The sequence below is a fragment of the Dendrobium catenatum genome, unplaced genomic scaffold (assembly GCF_001605985.2).
Source record: "Dendrobium catenatum unplaced genomic scaffold, ASM160598v2 fragScaff_scaffold_231, whole genome shotgun sequence".
Taxonomy (NCBI): Eukaryota; Viridiplantae; Streptophyta; class Magnoliopsida; order Asparagales; family Orchidaceae; genus Dendrobium; species Dendrobium catenatum.
In genome coordinates, this window is record NW_021318693.1 from 9,197,195 (window position 1) to 9,217,705 (window position 20,511).

Sequence of the window (20,511 nt, forward strand, 5' to 3'; positions counted from 1 at the left end):
ATAGCTCCTAACTTTGCTCGGACAAGCACCTACTTAGATGCTAGATATTGGGGTGCCGGGCAATCATATCGTCTTTAGCATGCTTAGTGCTTTCAACAGCAATGACTTGGAAGTTGTTTATTCATCAACAAAATTACACTTTTCACTCGAGAAGCTCCTAAGTTATGTTATTTATGACAGCTCACATATGTTAAAGAAAGAAGAAATTTTTACTGCAAGTAGCATTCTATTGGAATAAAAACAATTTTCTAGTAGATTTTTTTTTTCTTTAAGTAAGAAACTAAGATGCATATCTAGATTTTCCACAACTGGAAAATGCATACGATTGCAATCTAGAAACCAACAATGAAAGCTTTTCCTTAAAAGGTGTTTTTTTTTTTAATCGCTCATTAGAAAGTGGAGTTGAGGAGCAGATTTTCAAACTGTTTTCGCACCTGAACATGGTCCAAAACTCCATCTCCATTAATATCAGCATGAAGGCCTCCTTCTGGAAGATGAAGCTGGAATCGAAAGAGGCAAATAAAATTTCCATTACAAGTATAATAAAACAACAATCAGAAAACTATGTATAATGGCTATGATATACCTAGAAAGCATGAAAATTATATGGGTCTCAAAAAAACCGTAATATAAACATAAGAGTAATTTTATGTGTGCATAAGCATGCATGACTTCCATATGTTTAGATACATATTATGCATCCATGTTATAGAGATTACACTCATCCATGTTGGGATTTAGATAATGCTAATGATCATGATGGAGAAATGCATTTAATCATATTAGTGTTCTATGCATTCATTCAACAACATCAAACCTTTTGCCTCACTACATTGGGTCGACTACATGAATCAATTTTCTCCATTATCTAATTAACAGTCAAATTCTCATTTAAGTCTTTTTAAATTTATCCCTACCTTTCTTAACATAGGTCAAATCTAATACATCTACTTTTCTAGCCAGGTCATCGGAAGGCTAACATTTTATGTTCTATGCATTCATATATGCAAAAAATTTGTTTGGTGGAGGTTGAAAACTCAAAGTTGACTTTTGAAAATTAGGGGTGATTATGCCTTGTAAATAGGCAAACATATTAATACGACTAATAGAGTCTCAGACGCATAAGTGTAATGCCCACACACAAGCATAATATGAGAGGTGGCATAAAATATTAAGGCTAAAGTTGCTAGCACCTTGACATGAAGTGATGAACTTAGAGGATGAGAGGGGGGAGGGGCTGCGTCCAACCACCAAATTTGGAGTACACCCCTTAATATTATTTATTATATTCAAAAACTTTATCACCCTAGACTTGACAATGCAAAATGTATAGAGCATATAGGAAAATAAATTACAAATAAGCATCATTAAGCATTACACTAAGGAAAATCATCAAGTCAAATAAAGTAGCAGTTTTATGATATAATTTAATCTTGTTTGACTTTATTTTCACTTTGCATCTTATCATAAATATCTTAGAAATTACAGATGATGTGTCTCTTAAGCATTACAAAGAAAGTCATAAGACATCCTAAATGCAAAGCACTTGGTATCAAAAATCAAATATCTTCTTTAAAATTTTAAAAAAAGAGGATGGGATTCTTTGCTCCAAATGATGAAGTTATTTTGTAAAAAATGAGATTTACATACTTCAAATATAAATACTCGACACTCTATAGATCAAAAATGCTATTGTCATAGAAAAAACACTATTACAGTGGAATATTATTATAAAGTTGTTATTGTCATCACCACTTTACAAACAAATTGCAAGAGATGAATAACAGGTTTGATGAAGATATTGTAGAGTTTTTTGTTTTAAATTCAAACTTGGATCCATAAGAAGGATACCAATCATTTAAAATTGATGATATTTGTTACCTTGCAGATAAAATTATCCTAAGATTTTGCGTAACTAAAAAAATCTACTCTTAAAATACAGTTGGAGCATTTTGAAATTTAAACTCATCAAAATTAAATTTTTTTAAAACTTATCCATAATTTTTTATCTATATAAAATGTTGGCAAAGATGAAAAAATTGATCATCCTCTTATTGATCGATTAATTTGGTTGGTTACTATACATGTTTCTCTTGCAATAACTAAACATGCATTTTTAGCAATGAAGATTGCTAAGGAAAGATTGTGAAATAACATGAAAGATGATTTTCTTGCAAGTTCAATGATAATATATATTGATAAGGATATTGCAATGAATTTTAAGGTATAATCAATTATTGATAATTTTGATGTAATGAAGAATTAACTGACATTTCTAATGTCTAACCATAATAGTTAGATTTTTTTTTTACTTTGGAGGTTATTCTTTAAGATGGTAGTGAGGCCTGCAATGCTTTATGGTGCTGAATGTTGGCCTTTAAAAGAGAAGCATAATACTAAGTTAAGTGTGGCAGAGATGAGGATGCTTAGGTGGATGAGTGGCTTTACCCTTAGAGATAGGATACGAAATGAGCATATACGTGAAAAGGTTGGAGTAGCTCCAGTAGAAGATAAGATTAGAGAAAGTCGCCTTAAATGGTTTGGTCACATAAAACGGCGGCCTTGCGATGACCCGGTTAGGAGAGTAGAGGTATTAGATTTGACTTATGTTAAGAAAGGTAGGGGTAGACCTAAAAAGACTTGGTTAGAAAATATTAGGAATGACCTTTCTTTATTAGATTTAAACGAGAATTTGACTTTTAATAGGACACAATGGAGAAAAAGGATTCATGTAGCCGACCCCACGTAGTGGGATAAAGGCTTGATGTTGTTGTTGTTGTTGTTGTTGTTGGAGGTTATTCTTGTTTGAATTTTTTATTTAATCTTTTTTGTCTACTTATGTTAGTAAGTTGCGCATGTGTGAATCCTGGTTTGCCACCCCTCTTTGAATCCTAGTTCTACCACAATAGTGACGAGTGTGAGTGTGTAAAAATAAACTTGTATATAAGATATTTGTTTCTCCTCCAAGAATGATAATGTCTATTCTCATTCAAATTAAATTTATAAATATGACCTTCAAATGTTAATCAAGCTTTTCAATTATCATTAACACCATTAAAACTAGTGATATGCACAATTTCATGCATTGTTACAATCATTTAATCATCCATCATAGGAACAAAAAATTACTCCAGAAACGACTTCAATTGCATGAAATAAATTTATAGCTATCATAGCATCCAATCTTATAAATGATTTGAATTTACATATAGATTATTCATGATATTTATAGCATATTAAATATTTATGGTTGGTGAAATACATGACTTGAGTTAAGTTTACCAGGTGGGATGCATGTAACACCTGTAATTTCAAAAAGTACATCAAAATGATTTTTTATATTCTTCTTATATCTCAAGCAATTTTCTAGTGTTACTGACTAATGGAATCACGTAATTATCATTCCTGATTTCATTTCTATAAATCATGAGCACAAATCACGACTTCCAATATGGCCATTTCTTGGTCAAAATCTTGTAAATAAAAAAAAATGTACAAATAAATCCAGCAAATGGAATTACTATAAAAGCCCTAAAATTGGTAGACTAAAGATAACCAAGCTAAAAGACAGTGTGTGGATAAACACTTATAGACCTGAATTAATATCACATACTGCAAAACTTAATGATCACTAGATAAGAATGATTCATGAAGCCAAACGTTAATTGTTGTGGCAAGGCCAATGACGATGCCAAAACAAAATCAGGTGGATCAAAAAAATAATAGAATATACTAAATTATCTATCTATAAAATATAAATGTGCCAATCTATTTGAAAATTATAAGATGACTATTTAACTTATTAATGTATAGGTAAATATAAGGGAATGATTCCATGAATATAAGAAGGTAATAGAACCATAGCTCATCCATCTATAAACCTTAGAACACTTGATAGCTGATGCAAAGATTGCAATAGTACATATACAGTGAACTTCTCTTCTATTTTTTTTAGTTATCGCTCTGTCATCCTTTTTAAATAAAAATAGACATTTTGAATGGACTGAAAATAAACATTTTAAGAGTACTAGTCCGTGTCTTTTATGATAAAGCTTCTATATACAAGCATCGCTGTAACATATAGGATAATCTTTGAACAGGTGTATGAACTTTGAATTACAAAAAGACCTCACAACAAGTGGTAGATATCATGGTTATAGAACCAAACTTGATTAAATTTAACTGGCAACCCAGGCAAATGACCCTGCACCAGTGACAAGGCTGAGTTTGGATGCAGACATTATCTGATGTGTGCACCAGATCAGCAGTCTTAGGCAACCATTTCCTGAAGGTCTATCATTTCGCCTATCTAGCAATGTCCGCTTAAACATGCTGTGGGTGGAATCATAAATTTAAATGAAATGTCAACCTAACGTTAGAACTGGATAGAAACAAGATCAGACAGAGCACAGTTGCCCTCAAGTTTCATTGATTATAAATTAATGGAATAGTTGGGTGGCCTTTGCTTAACAATTGGTGCTCTTGATCAAATGTTTTGCATATCATTTTACTGGGATTATGGATGAATCCCCTAATCCATTGATCTATAATATATATATATTATGGGTAAATTCAAAAGAAAGAGATATTAGAAAACAAGAGTACTAAATTGTCAATGAGAAAAGGTGAATGCATGTGCAGCAATCACCACCAATGCTAAAAAAAGCCTTCACATAAATTAACTAATCACAAACAACGAAGACATGTAATGGAATTGCAAGTTATGGATTGGCATCCGTCAGAAGTGAAGCTAAACTGATTGGATAACCAAGCACTCCTGTAATTAGTTTCTAATTTTATTTTTAGTATATTGGCATAGCAATGGTCCATAGAGGTACACAACAGAATTAAATCCCCCTGACATCTGCATGTTAAAACTTCAGGCATAAGGCTATGTTTCGATAGTCAAACCTTTACCACATATACCAAACCAATAGAATGATGGTCATTCAAACTATGAAAGATCAGCTGCATGATTTCAACAAAAGAATTCTATACCTTGCAAATTGTTCTTCCAGATGCAAGGTGAACAGCCTCTATTCCTTCCTTCTGATGTGCAACAACAACATTAGGAACCCACCAAAGCTGAGTATGATTTGTTATGGTAGGAATATAAAGATGCCTCTGCATTCATAAATATACAATAGAAAATCAGAAGGCTGCATTAAAGAGTTATTACTACTTATTGGTGATTTGAAAAACAGCTGTATGAAAAAGTAAGGATTCATCATCAAGCAGTTCGTGCAATCAAAACTATAATTAGTAATAGAATCAGAGAACTAATAGGGGTCATTCATCCCTTAGGCGTCATATAGTATTTCTTAAGAAATACGAAAAGGATAGTTAAATCTCATCAATGCACCAGTATTCAAAACTTCACACACAAATCTGTCCATTCAAATAGGGTAATAAATTACGCATGCATTCATGTGTGATGCCAGGTTTACAACCTCATATATGAAGAAGATTCATGTATGCAAGGAAAACAAAATAGATGCAGTACGAACATGAATCCCATGATAAGCACACCTTATTTTTTTTTGCTGAGCCAGCATAACTTGCAGCTTTCCCAATTGCCCTGGCTATTTTATTAGATGAATCCTTCCCAGGAGGATTGTTTTCAACAGGTAGATGCAAAGGATTTGTTGAGGATTTTCCCGTCATTCTCTTCAGTGGTTTTCTTTTGTGCTTTCTAAAATGTGCAAGCTCCAAGGAAGTATCTTCTCTTCTATCCTAATAAAAGTGTAATCTAGATATGAGTTAACATCATTCGAAGCTTATTTTTTATTTAATACAGAAGAAAGTAATAAATACCCAACGATGAGGCATTACTCCAAGAATTGATTCCCTGAATTCTCTGCATTCAAACTGAAATTTAACATAAATGACTAAAGAATTCTAAGGAAAAATTCATCACAATCAAGAATGGGATAAAGTTTAACAAGAAAAATCAACCTCAAGATGGCACAAAACATGAATTGATTGAAATCATCTCTGAATCAGCACAAGAATACATAAGGAAGTCAATCAGAAAACAATATGAACTTATAGCGTCACATAATGTCAAATCCAACTGTTGCCCGATCTAATAATTATTTCCTGGTAGGATTCAAGAAAGTTGTCTTCAAAACTTGTTCCATCTAGCATCCGGCAAAAGGTAGAATCTATTCCAGTATCAAAATTGCATCAAAAAGATTTTAAGCTTTAGATCATAATTAAGAACAAGAACATTATAATTTAAAATGTGGTTTTCTTCACATTTCATTTGTATGAATATCATGCAAATTGAGCTGAACCTAATGGCAATACAATAGGAATATGACACTCCGGTAAATATACTATATTAAAGCTGATGCCTTACGCTTGCAAACTAGAAATACAAGTATGAAAGATCCCGAAGGAACATCAGCTGGCCCAAAAGCCAGCAGCAAGCACACAGACCGCTCAATCTGCAGTTGGGCCAGGAAAAGTCCAGGCCAGTCCCTTTTGGGCCTACAGGTTGAGTCTAGATGCCGGCCCAAGTTTACATCAGCTCCCATTAGGCTAGAATTTTCAATAAATTTTACTTCATTTCTCTTTTCTTATCCATTTGAAGGTCCTAGGTCTTTTGAATTGGTCAAATCTTCTTATATTTTGGATTTGTTATCCAAAATTTAGGAAAGTTGATTTTAGTTTTTGAATTTTAAATCCCTGTTTCACATCTCTTTTCATTTTTTTTAAATGAGAAAATGAGTGAATAAAACATATTGATTAGTATTTTTTTAAAAATAAATAAGTTGTCTTACCAAACTCAAAACAAATTTTATATTTTCTATATTTTTCAAACCAATTTCTTTTTAGCAGTCAATCTCCCTCATGTCATTTAGTGCTCGACAGCGATCTATAGAGTTTGATGGGCCAAACTACAAATGGTGAAGGAAAGGATTGTATCAACAGAGGCAAAGGAATTGATAGTTGAGGTGGTTGTGGCGTCAGCATTCATGCCAGAGAAGGCTCCCAGGCTTCTAGAGGCTTTGCCAAGAATCTCAGGGGGAGATCAAAGATTTGTAACGCGGGAGAAGAGTTTCTGAGGGCAGTGCTTTAGAGAACGATGAAGGTGGAAAGGGAAGTAGGCAACAGTGGTAGTACTGTGGAGAATTTTAATCGATTCCAAGATCAACATTCAATGGAAGTTATGATGTCCACAAACAAGATTGTGATGAAGATTTTGTTGCTAATGTAGAGCAATTGCTTACCAATAGTGAGTCAAATATGTAGCGATATGTTGAAGATTTTTTGCATGAGTAACAAAAGAGGCATGGATGAGAAGCAAGAAAAATATAGTGGAGATCAAGTGATTTCGCTTTTTATTATTTTGCTTTTTAAAATAATAAATATTTTTTTATTTAATACAACAACAACAACATCAAGCCTTTATCCCATTACGTGGGGTCGGCTACATTAATCTTTTTTCTCCATTGTGTCATGTTAAAAGTCATTCTCATTCAAATTTAATAAAGAAAGATCATTTCTAACATTTTCTATCTATAAGTCTTTTTAGGTCTATCTCTATCTTTCTTAACATAAGCCAAATCTAATACATCTACTAATCGGGTTATCGAAAGGCGGTCGTTTTATGTGACCAAACCATCTAAGGCAACTCTCTCTAATCTTATTTTCCACTGGAGCTACTCCAACCTTTTCATGTATATGTTGATTTCGTATCATGTCTCTAAGAGTAAAGCCACTCATCTACCTGAGCATCCTCATTTCTACAACAATTAACTTAATATAATGTTAGAACAAAAACAAAATAAAAATAATAGCGATGCCAAATAGGCCCTAAGTAAAAAAAAATTCTCTTCTTGATTTTTACAATTACTTAAGGTTTTAAATTCCAAGGTTTTCAGAACCGGACCGGACAACGAACCGGTGGAAGGAGAGGTTCACGGTTCGACCGGTTCGACCGGTCGAACCGGATGACGTAATAAATCATAATATTATTTAAAAAATAAATCACATTAACACCGCAATAGCTACTTCAAAGTTCAAATATTGACAATATCACTTATTCACTTATCAATTATCAAGATATTGAAAAAGACAACAGATACTAGCAGGCTTGAATGCAGATTACAGGTCCTAGAAGGTATCTTTTGATAGTTAATGGCCTCATAGCAATGAGGAACAATAACGAGTTGTGGTATTTCACTTACCCATGCCATTAACGGTACAAGTGCTACCAATCCAAATGGCAAAATTTTTTAAGAAGCTAAGAAAAGAGAGGGCAGAGAAGTTAAATGCCATTTTGAAGAAGCTCTCTACTATTGGCCACAAGTGAGAGAAACGGATACAATGGCGAAGGCAAAAACAAGAATTATGGCAGTCCGTATAAGACAACATTATCGAATCCTACAAGCAGACCAATTCTCTAGGCAAAATTTTTGAAGGAATCTCAACCATAATGAAGTTTAGCGTTAAGGTTGCATGAAAACCTTTATCAAGAATTGAAGTTATTCTTCATCGCCTTGATTGATGAAGCTGGTGTCAAGGTGATGGCCATAGCAGCTAAAAATCAACCAATGATTGGCAACAAGAAGAATAACCTCATAAGAACAAGAGCAAATGCAAGGTAAAAGATGGAGAAAAAGGCAACTAAGGCCAGCAAAACAGCAAAAAGGATTTTTTTTGTTTTTATGCACGTTGCCAACTCTTGTGGACATACCAATGCCAAGTGTTGGCAGCTCAAGCCAGAATTGAGGCCAAAAGATGGAAGAAAGGCAAAGCAGCAACCGTGGCATACTCAAAATAAGTGTAAATTGCTGGGATACAACAGATGAACCACACCATCATTTTGATGGCTCATAGGAAGCCATCTAAGATGGCAGAAACTGCAGAAATCAGCAAACAGAAAGACAAGTACAGCAGTAGACAACTATTTCAGTTAGTAAGAGATTCATACCATTAAGACTGTTACACTATTTCTAGAACTATTCCATTTTATCTTGTGTTAAGAAAGGTAGGGGTAGACCTAAAAAGACTTGGTTAGAAAATATTAGGAATGACCTTTCTTTATTAGATTTAAACAAGAATTCGGCTTTTAATAGGACACAATGGAGAAAAAGGATTCATGTAGCCGACCCCACGTAGTGGGATAAAGGCTTGATGTTGTTGTTGTTGTTGTTGTTGGTCTCCCTCAATCAAGCCTGAAAGATGAATAGTGCCAGTCATGATTTTGTATTGCTTCTCTAGCATCAGATGATAATAAAATCAAATAAGATCTGTTTTCTTTCAGTGCTTGATCCTTCCGAGGGCAAGCAAATAAACCAACTTTTACAAGAGTTTTCTACCATTCTCCAATAAGTGATAGATTTACCACCCAAAAAGTTATGGAGCATGAACTATCATTGCTCGAGGGGGCTCCTTTGTCAAATCAACTCATGTGATTCCATTCTCCACTAGGGTCTAAGGTGCTTGGATGTGATATGGAAAACCAAAGCACAGTAGAGAACGATCGCAATCAACAATTCGCCAGACAAATCACCAACAGCACTTGTGCAAAATAAGAATGGTGGATGGTGAATGTGTGTCGATTATAGAGCACTGAGCAAGACTACATTTAGAACTACTGTCAACTATCACATATAGAAGAGTTGATAGATCAACTAAAATTGACCGAGTAATTCTCCAAGCAAGATTTGAAGTTTGATTATCAACATATCCCAGTCAAAGAAGAATATACCTACAGACTGGCTTCAAAATGAGACACAAGATTGAACAAATGGCAGGTGATGCCATTGGACTTCGAAATGCGCTAAAACTTTCATGAGATTGGTGAATGAGGTCTGCACCGTTTTTTAGATAAACTCATAATTGTTTATCAAGATAACATTTAACATTTTGTTTATAGCAGGTGAGATGAGCATCTACATCACTTGAGCAAACTATGAGGTTTATGCAAGAAGCCAAAATTTTACTTAATCTCAAGAAATGCAAGGTTGACGGCCTCTAATTCGTCTACCACTACTTCACATTGTAGACATATGCTAGAGCTACAAATAGATCTAAACAAGATAGAGGAGATCTAAAATTATCCCAAGCCCTACAAAATTTGAGTTTCATGGGTGCTCGTCAATATGTGAAAAAATTCATCCATCACTTCTTAGTGTTGGTTTCTAGTGGAGTGGAAAGGAGTTGAACACAAATTTAAGGAAAATGAAGATCACTATTGAAGATCTTAAGATTAGACATGAAGGCTCATTGTAGGAGGACAACATTGTGAATAAAACGAATACCACAATGCGAGCTGAAAATAAGGAAACATTCAAGATAACCAAAATGATATTTGAAGGAAGGAGTCTAGAGACTTCCTCAATTTACTATTATTCATAGGAACAAATGACACCAAAGGGGAGAGCCCTAATTTAGGAGGATCTTCAGCCAAACCTATAGGCCAGTATCAATCATGTAGGCCAATGCACGACGAACTTGAAAAAAGGTAGCTTGATCCCTTTAGGGTCAAAAGATTAGATCCAAATACGGGACCAAGTTTAGGTTAGCTCATGCAAGGTTAGAATTTCATTTGAATATTAGTAATTACCTATTTTCTTATTCATACCTAAATTTTTTTAAACTTTTGAGCCGGTTGGTCTTTGTATTAAGAGTTAGTTACCCAAAATCAAAGAAAGCTTGTTTCAATTTATGAATTTTAAAAAGATAAGTTCTCCTTTTCTTACAATAGCTTACAATTTTGAAATCCCTATCTAAATTATAACTAGTACCATTTGATGTAATGAATAACAAAAAAATTTAAGTTTCAAGTCTGACATGTCAAGAACAGTGAATTTATCAATTGGAATGCAAAATGCATCCGTTTCAAGGTGAATTCCAGCAAAGGAGTAGAAGGGAGGGAATCATTTGCAAGCTTGTACACAACTCCCAACCTCTATTATGTCCATAAGTCTTGGATCATTTAACCAACCTTTGATTACTTGAGTTTTGGATTAATGAATAAAGATGCATATCAGTTGCAATGAAGCATGCATCGAAATTGATGAATTTACTCATTCAGGTTCAGCGAGCTTCTATCACTAAAAATCACAGCACATATTTGTTAATTGTAGCAACAAAGAGGAATGGCTCAAGTATTTTGCAATCCATACCTCTCCAGGATGACGACTATTCAAAGCGTGTGCATCAAGCTTATAGTTATGTTGGGGAATCAACTGTGAAGCATCAGAAGGTTCCACCTGGACATTCTGCAAGCCAAGATAGAAGATGTAAGAATATGACTTAATTTTTGGAAAATTTTAATGATACTGCCAATAAATAATCTAGCAAAAGTAATTGAGATAATTAAATATCTGAAAATAAGTACTTCATTTTTCCTAGTCCAGCGTATTGAGCCTGAACGACCAGCAAATGCATAAAAGGCAAAATGGCGCAGATCTACAGATGCATTGTTTCCAGAGGTCTGTAAGAAAAGCAAACTGTCATGAACAAAATCAAATCATATCGTTATAATAAAATAAAACCTTTAAATATAAAAACAATCTTACTATAAATTTAGAGGAAAGAAGAAAAGATGACATGTCAACATTCTCTCTATCAATATATTTTTTTCTGTCCTATATATATATATATATATATATATATATATATATATATATTCGGTCCAATCATGGCATCATTGATGAGCATTTATTGCTTTACTAATTTATTGCATTTAAGAAATATTTATTTTATATTCTTTAAATTGTTTTCCGCATTAATCTTATTAGTCGTGTGATTTGTGTAATTGAACCCAACGAACTTTTCTTTCTTTAAAACAAGCTTCGTGACTTATTTATATGAGTACAGGTTAAGTGGATTATATAATGCTACCTACAGTTGACTCTCTTTCTCCCTGTCTCACACAATAGGCCTTTCCCTTTGGTCTCTCTCAACTGTCCCTCTCTCTCAACCATTCCCTCTCATCTCTCTCAATAGTCCTCCTTTCTCTCCCATTCTTAACCTAAAAATCACTTCCTCCTCACCATTTATCCTATATCCAGTACAATTATGGCAACGTAATCAAGATTAAATGATTTATCTTCCATTCTACATCAATTTTGTAAATAGAGAGAATTCATGTTTTTTTTTTTTTTGTGTTTGGTCCCAAAAAAATTTTATTGTTCCTGTGCTCTTATGAAGCAGCTGCATTACAAACATATATTTTTGGAAAGGCATTCCTAACATCATTGCACCTTTAACCGACATTTTGAAAACATACATTTAATTAAATTCCTACCAGTACAGATGGATTTGACCTCATTATCATTCAGAATGAGATAATCTACAATATTTAGACTTACCTAATCCCGCAAAGGATTTAAGTTTTTAATTTATCATGTGATGCTTCAAAACTAAGTATTAGCAGTGTTATAAGCCAAGAAAATTATTATATTGCACATTTTAGTAAAAAGTTGAATAGTTCTGACACAAATACTCCATTAATGACAAATTTTATGTTGCAAAACACGAACTTTATTGTTTGTGTCATTATCAGCTTCATAGGAAGTATATTATATGCTTTCATCACCAGGCCTTATATTATCAATTCCATAATAAATTGAATGATCAACATGCTAAATGGGTTGCATTTATAAAAGGTATTCCTGTTCTCAAGCATCACTCGAGTGTTAAAAATAAAGCTATTAATGATAAAGTAGGGTTTCTATCTTAATTATAAAGTAATAATATTTAGGAGGTCATAATGTTCATCTTAGACATAAAAGACAACTAAAACTAATTTCCACCCAATTATGTCACACGTGATGGATTTTTTATAAAAGGATTCAACATAAGTACAACTCATACTTTTGAGACTATCTTGAGGGTTGCAAGCTAGCAGAATGGTTAGTCTCATTAGTCATCACAATATTATGATTACTACAGAATGATTATATTGATTTCTACTTTAAAAATATGTTTTTAGCAGGCAAAATGCTAGATAGTACATTTCGTTGCCTATGCCAAATGCCCCATTGAAAGATATATATCACCATGGATATTGTGTTAGGATCCCTGAGGATTACCAATGGATAGATTTTTTATATTAGTCATAGTCTTTGAGTTTTTGCAAAATGGCCCATTTTATTCCTGCAGAAACACTATTAATGCGTCGCATGTGGCAAATTTAATCCTTAAAGAGAGATTTTGCCCATACCATGCATGCATATTCTGGCTCTATTAAAATTCATTGAGCATGCATGCAAATTTTTAACACTACCGTTGCCATGTCTCAAGTCCTGGATGAGAAAAGTGGAGGGTTGCGTTAGATAGTCGACAGCTAGCATAAGACTTGTCGAATAATCATGACATGAATCCTTTAAAAAATTGTGTTAATGCTAGGGCTGCTGCACCGGCACCCGGGTGCAGTGTTAAATAGGCAAGGGTTCTCACATCAACGACGGATATGGGCAAAGGAGCTAGTTCATGAAACTAAAATTAAGATAAAAACTTGAAAAATAGACTCCCTTACAAGAAAATTAATGGAATTAATAGATATTATAATTCATAAGAAAATAAATATTCTGTGCATTCAGGAAATTAAATGGGTTGGAGAGAAAACTAAGGAGAATAATAGTTTAAGATATAAACTATGATATTCGAGTAAGAGTCATACTAGAAATGGTGTATGTGTGATTATAGATAAGAGTTTGAAGGATAATGTTATAAAAATTAATAAAATTGGAGATATAATTATAGCTTTAAAGAATTTTATTAATGTTAAGATTGTTAATATTATAAGTGCTTATACTCCTCAAGTAGGTTTGGATATGAATTCAAAATTAAAATTTTGGACTAACTTAGAAAAATTAATACAAAATATACCTCTTGAAGAAAGAGTTTTTATTGAAGAATAGTTAAATGGACATGTTGGTAGAGAGGTAGATGATTTTAAAAGCATCCATGGCCATGGATTTGGAATGACAAATGAATGTGGTAAGACTATATTAGATTTTTCTTTAACTTATGACTTCTTAATAGCTAATACCTTATTTAATAAAAGAGATGAGCATCTTATCACTTATAAAAATGGATATAGTAGAATGCATATTGATTATTTTCTTATAAGAAAATTAGATCGTTGAGATTGCACAGATTGTTAAGTTATTTCGAGTGAAAATTTATGTACCTAACATCGATTATTAGTTTTGGACTATAAGATAAAGGGCTAAAAAAATAAAAAATATAGTAAAACGATTTTCTAGTATTAGATGGGGGCATTTAAAGAATATTAATAAAAATATTTTTGAGAGTAAAATTTTAAATCTTAAGATTTTGTCTGTGCATGAGGATGTCAATATTATATGGAAAAAAATGACTTGTGATATTAAGAATATTACAAAAGATGTGCTCGAAATTTCGAAGGGAAAAACTCCTAATAGTAAAAATAGCTAGTTGTGAAATCCAAATGTGCAAGAAAAGATAAAAAATAAGAAGATATGTTATAAAAATTAGTTTAGATGTAAAAATTCTAATAATTGAAAAAGATATAAAGAGGTTCGTAAAGAATCTAAGAAAGCTATTTGCGATGCAAAGAGCTTAGCTTTTAATGATTTATATAATAGATTATATACTAAGGAGGGAGAAAGATATATGCATAAGTTAGCCAAACAAAGAGATAGGAGTAGTAAGGATTTAGTTCAAGTGAAGTGTATCAAGGATGAAGATCAAAAAGTACTTTTCCTAGAAGATGATATTCAACAAAGGTGGATGAGGTATTTTGCTAAACTTTTTAATAAAGAATGTGAAAATACAATCGACTTTAGTTATTTTATCACCCTAAATGAAAATAAAGATTTTTGTTTTTATCGGCGTATAAGTAAAACTGAAGTTAGAGAGGCTTTAAAGAAAATGGAGTGTGGAAAAGCTGTTGGACCTGATGATATTCCAATAGAGATGTGGAAATGCTTAGGAGATGAAGAAATTTCTTGGCTTACTAAACTTTTTAATACTATTTTGAAGATTAAAAAGATGTCAGATCAGTGGAGAATGAGTATGTTAATTCCTATTTTTAAGAATAAAGGTGATGCACAGGAGTGTGTGAATTATAGAGGAATTAAGTTAATGTATCATACTTTAAAACTATGGGAGCGAGTTATGAAGCATAGGTTGCGACGTGATACTAATGTTTCTCAAAATCAATTTGGATTCATGCCGGGTAGGTATACTATGAAAGCCATACATTTATTGAGAGGTTTGATGGAGAAATATAGAGAGAATGAGGATCTATATATGATATTTATTGATTTAGAGAAAGCATACGATAAAGTTCTAAGAGAAGTGCTATGGAGAGTCTTGAAAAGGAGTTAATAATGCTTATATTCAAATCATTAAAGATATGTATGCAATAGCTATTACTTGTGTTCAAACACAAGGTGGTTTGACCAAGTATTTTCCTATTTTGGTTGTATTACATCAAAGATCAGCCTTAAGTCCATATATTTTTGCTTTAATCATAGATATTCTCACTAGACATTTGCAAGAGGATGTACCTTGGTGTATACTTTTTGCTGATGATATTATTCTTGTTGATAAGATTAGAGAGGGAGTTGAAGGTAAACTCGAATTATGGAGGTCAACTTTAGAGTCTAAATATTTTCGCTTGAGTAGATCTAAAATTGAATATATGGAGTATAGTTTTAATAGCAATAGACCTAGTGATGGGATTGTGACTTTGGGTGATCAAGTCATTAATAAGAGTACATGTTTTAGATATCTTGAATCTATTGTTCAGAGTGATGGTGAAATTGATGGGGATATTATCAGCAGTATTCAAGTTGGTTGGTTGAAGTGGAGGAATGCATCGGGCTTATTGTGCGATAGAAAAGTTTCCCTCAAACTTAAGGGAAAATTCTATGAGATGGTGGTGAGACCTGCAATGCTTTATAGTGCCGAATGTTGGCCATTAAAAGAAAAGCGTAATACTAAGTTAAGTGTGGTAGAGATGAGGATGCTTAGGTGGATGAGTGGCTTGATCATTAGAGATGGATACGAAATGAGCATATACGTGAAAAGGTTGGAGTAGCTCGAGTGGAAGACAAGATTAGAGAGAGTCGCCTTAGATGGTTTGGTCACATTAAACAGAAACCTTTCGATGACCCGGTTTGGAAGTTGAGGTATTAGATTTGACTTATGTTAAGAAAGGTAGAGGTAGACCTACAAAAATTTAGTTAGAAAATATTAGAAATGATCTTTCTTTATTAGATTTAAATGAGAATTTGACTTTTAACCGGACACAATGGCGAAAAAGAATTCATGTAGCCGACCCCACATAGTGGGACAAAGGCTTGATGTTGTTGTTGTTGTTGTACAATTCATTGAGCATGCGCATAGGCCACAATTTTTTATATTAAGATAAAATGTTTGTAAAATGGGAAATATAAAACCATGATAAATGCTAAAAAATCGAGAATAAAATGAAGTCAATTTCTTATTAGTTCTTCTTCACATGAGCGCTTTTAAAAAATACATACAACAAACTCCCTGTGAGAATCTTAAGACGTAAGAAGATGCTTATAAAACCTCAACCAAATGTATGTTGATTAGCCTGCTTACATGAACATTAGTTTTAATTTTTAATATTTGGGAATTACCAGCCTATAAAAACACTCTCAAACCTCCAAACCAAAAGATGTATCCAATTGTCGAGCTTATGTTTCTACTCTTACAGCATTTGTTCTAATTTTGCCACCTCCATTTCTATGAGGCATTGAGTAGATCTCATGAGATCCATCAAATAATCAACATCATTTAATTTGATGGCAACATAATGCTCTAGTTGTGATTTTTGAGTGTCACACAATCAGTTTGGCCATCTTTCGCCAAATTCTCATGAAGCATACCTTAAGAAGAACTTTATGGAAGAGAGTTCTTCAAATGATGAAGGAATAGATAATGACATTCAATCAGACTTACATGTGTATTCAATAACAAGAGTGGCAATCCTTCAAAGCATTACTAGTTGTATTTAGAATCCTAATTGTACATCCATTACAATCATAGCAAAAAAACCAAGATATCTCAATTTCTCTTCAGACAAACAATCTTTTTGCAACATGTATTAGGATATATGGTTAAAAAGCAAAAATTATCCTATGTCATAATTTCCAAGTCCATTACACAACTAAATGGGCTGGTTGAAAACTTGTTCTATTTGAATTTTTAGAAGGGGGGTTTATATAAACAACACTAAAAAATATTCTATTTACATATTTAACACATAAAACTTCTTACTTATTAAACTATCACTATGTTAAATTCTGTCACAATTGCCGGTTTCTCGCATTTTGTTCCCCTATTCAAAATTGCCACTTGTTTCTCGCATTCCATTCACCTATTCAAAATCGTGCCTTGTTTCTTGCATTCCATTTCCCTATTCGAAATCTAAAAACCCTTGATGGTGAAGAAAAGGTGAGGAAATCACTATGGAATCTAGTTAAGGGGAAGGGCATTGATGAAACCAACAATGTGTGAAGGATTCTCGATGTTAAAGAAGAAACGAGATAGTCACAACAAGATCTTGGTAGGGGAAGAGTATTGATGAAATTGACTGCATGCGAAGCAGGAGGTAATCGTGACCTACACATGACATGGGGAATTAACAGGCGGCTGACGAAGGTATTATTGTTTATGTTATTTAAAGAATTGCATGTTATGTGAGTAAATATGAAGTTTGAGTGTTAAAAAAGTAAATAAGATAGCATTAAATGGTATGTTCAAGTCCCCTTTTTCAATTTTATGTATAAAAACAGAGCCAGAAAAATAACTATTAACTTGAGGTAAGAAAGAGTAAAGAACAATTCAAACTGAGTTTAGAATCATTGTAAAAGAACAAAAAGATTTCTCTTTTGCACTACTTTTGATGATTCAATCACGAGCATGTTCACATGCAACAAGTATGACAACAGTTAATAAAAGCATTGAAAGGAAGTAACGTAACATATAATAACCCACGAGGAAAGTTAGATCTTATAAGCACATGTTTTGCAATCCTTGCAAGGTGAATGCGAATTATAAATATTCTTCTAAGCAATCAAGATCAGTAAGTTGTGCAGAGCTTTTGCCAAGACTAATAATATTAAATTATAACAAAAGAATTCAAAGTGAAGGACAATTTTAAATTAGTATAACGAGATAAGGTCACAAAAAGAACTTGATTACTTAAGCACATTCATTCCCCCAAACCATAAACATTTATTGGATTGCAAGAATATCTGCCCTTAAACCATAAGAAATCAATTAAAAAAAAAACATATAAATCACAAAATCTTAATATTCATAATAAAAAAATTATCTATCAGAAGCAAAAAGATGTTACTTAACAAAAAATCTTAAGTTTTGACGGAATTCATCAATTATTATTTAAAGGTCGGATCATTCATGCTAATTACACAGCATGTGATAAAAAAGTGATCAAATAACTATATACTCGAAGCAATTAGAAGCAAAAATATATACAAGATTCAGACCTCTTTCTCGCTTGCATTTTTCTGGTGCAGCTCCTCAATTTTATCAGACAGCAAGCTCTGTTCAAAGAAATCCATGGTCTACGTAGAAGATGAATAGGAATAAGATTAAACAAACTGGCATATCCAAGGCGGCAAGAGTGGAAGAAAATAAAAAGAATTTACTTGACAATGGGGAAGAATAAATATATAAAGGCATTCCACATACAATTCCACGCAAATAAATAAATATATCTACCGATAGATGCATATGTCCACGGGTGGTGTGAACTTTAGAAAGAAAGTAGCATCAAACAAACAAGCAATACATTACCACAAAATAAACAAAACAACTCAATGGGAACAATGGCAGTCATATACTCGTATGCACATACACCAAGTTAAAGAACCTAGAATAAGTAGCATTGGGGATCAATCAGACATTGATCAGTTTATCAAGAAAAGACACAGGATAATACATAAAAGGTTCATTTAACGGACAAACAAAAATAGCTGGAAAAATATTTAATATCACAGCATTTGATAAGTTCACAAATATAAAAGACAATAAAGCATACATGATGTTTCATTTCCATCCTCGCACCAACAATCACTAGCCCTGCATCTCCATGCTTTAGTGTGAAATTACTTATAGTAATTGCTATCTCTCTATGGTGAGCGCCATGTGGAAAATCTTCCTGACAAATAAGCAAGCAAGGTAGCTACATAAGCCTGTTTGCACTATATAGTACCTTGATCTTCAAAGTTGATCAAAATGTGTGGTATATACCTGCAAATTAGTTTCCCAAAGCTTTTTAAGGTTGTGATCAAAGCACATAACCGACCAGCCAGATGTAACAACAACCAAAACTTGCTTCCTTATTTCTCCATCTTTATAACTTCGATCAACATAGCCTGCTGCCATAGCAACAGGCCGTCTTCCAGATGATATGCGGATCTTATCTGGCAGTAAGGAAATCTCAGCCAATACTCGTGCTTCACTGAATCCTTCATCCACACGTCTAGCATGTGGCTCCAGTACCTGAGAAATAACGACCAATGTCTCGATCATAGTACACATTATAAACGACCCAATACTTAAAATACCAAATAAGCAAGTTCAATCACTAAAAAGGGTTGACGTAATATCGTTTGGGGTGGCTAATGATTTTCCTTTTGCTGTCAAAACTTTTTAAAAAGTTTTTTTTTTCAAACATAATTTATTCCTTAAAAACAACTTTTTCATCTAAATTCAAAACTCAAATTCTGGTAAAGGCAGGAAAAAAACTTGTTCAATTTTTTCATGCAAATAAATGCTTTTTGTTGGCAGCAGCTGTTACTTAGGATCTGTTTTGAACAATGACAATTTTCTGAGAAATTAGATGTAGAATTATTGTAGGAAAAATAATATTTTTGAAAAATATCATAAGTATTATAAATTTTTTCCCCTTCAGAAAAAAGCGGACTAACTTTCTTACAGCTATAACACAGGCACATTCTAGCAGATATGGTTATGAAAAGCTCCTCAATACAAAAATTTGTGAAAAGCAAGATGGTGTTGCTGCTTTAGATCACTGACGTGATTCAATTGGTGGATTGATGCAGACATCCAACCGTCCATGCCTATCCGAGGAGCTGAAGATGGACGGCCGTGATCGTCCTACGTTATCTTAAATTTTATTTGTAATGTTTATTTTTAATTATGCAATTTTCGTTTTTACCCTTATTTAAGGGTCTTGTCTTATGTAAGCCCAAGGGGCAATTGTTGTTTTTTAATTTTCTTTTAAGGCCTATATATAGAGGCTCTTGCTCTTGTATGAGATCAATGATGAATTATTAAGAAAAGTGATTTTGTTTGCACTTGTGTTCTTTGGAGAGAACTTGGGTGAGATTCCTATGGGAGGAAAGTGGAGTTTCCACCAGCCGCAGGATGGGTTCGGGCTCGTGGCATGAAGTCCCTTAGAGAAGGGCAACGTATCACCCGTCAGCCTTCGGAAGAGTCCAAGGCTCGCGGTTTTATCTTTTATCTTTTGCTTTT

At 33.2% G+C, this 20,511-nt stretch overlaps 1 protein-coding gene across 2 annotated transcripts in view; it reads right to left on the reverse strand.

Annotated features, from left to right (window-relative positions):
* Positions 1 to 20,511, reverse strand: part of LOC110106625 — a 52,858-nt gene that overhangs the window by 5,932 nt on the left and 26,415 nt on the right. For both annotated transcript variants that reach the window (XM_028693159.1, XM_020836574.2), the window contains 9 exons: positions 19,264 to 19,515; positions 19,052 to 19,171; positions 18,498 to 18,575; positions 11,357 to 11,452; positions 11,142 to 11,237; positions 5,815 to 5,868; positions 5,530 to 5,733; positions 4,999 to 5,124; positions 435 to 500 (listed from right to left, as the gene is read on the reverse strand). In XM_028693159.1, coding sequence (XP_028548992.1) covers positions 435 to 500; positions 4,999 to 5,124; positions 5,530 to 5,733; positions 5,815 to 5,868; positions 11,142 to 11,237; positions 11,357 to 11,452; positions 18,498 to 18,575; positions 19,052 to 19,171; positions 19,264 to 19,515 — 1,092 coding nt within the window. The remainder of the gene's footprint in view (positions 1 to 434; positions 501 to 4,998; positions 5,125 to 5,529; positions 5,734 to 5,814; positions 5,869 to 11,141; positions 11,238 to 11,356; positions 11,453 to 18,497; positions 18,576 to 19,051; positions 19,172 to 19,263; positions 19,516 to 20,511) is intronic.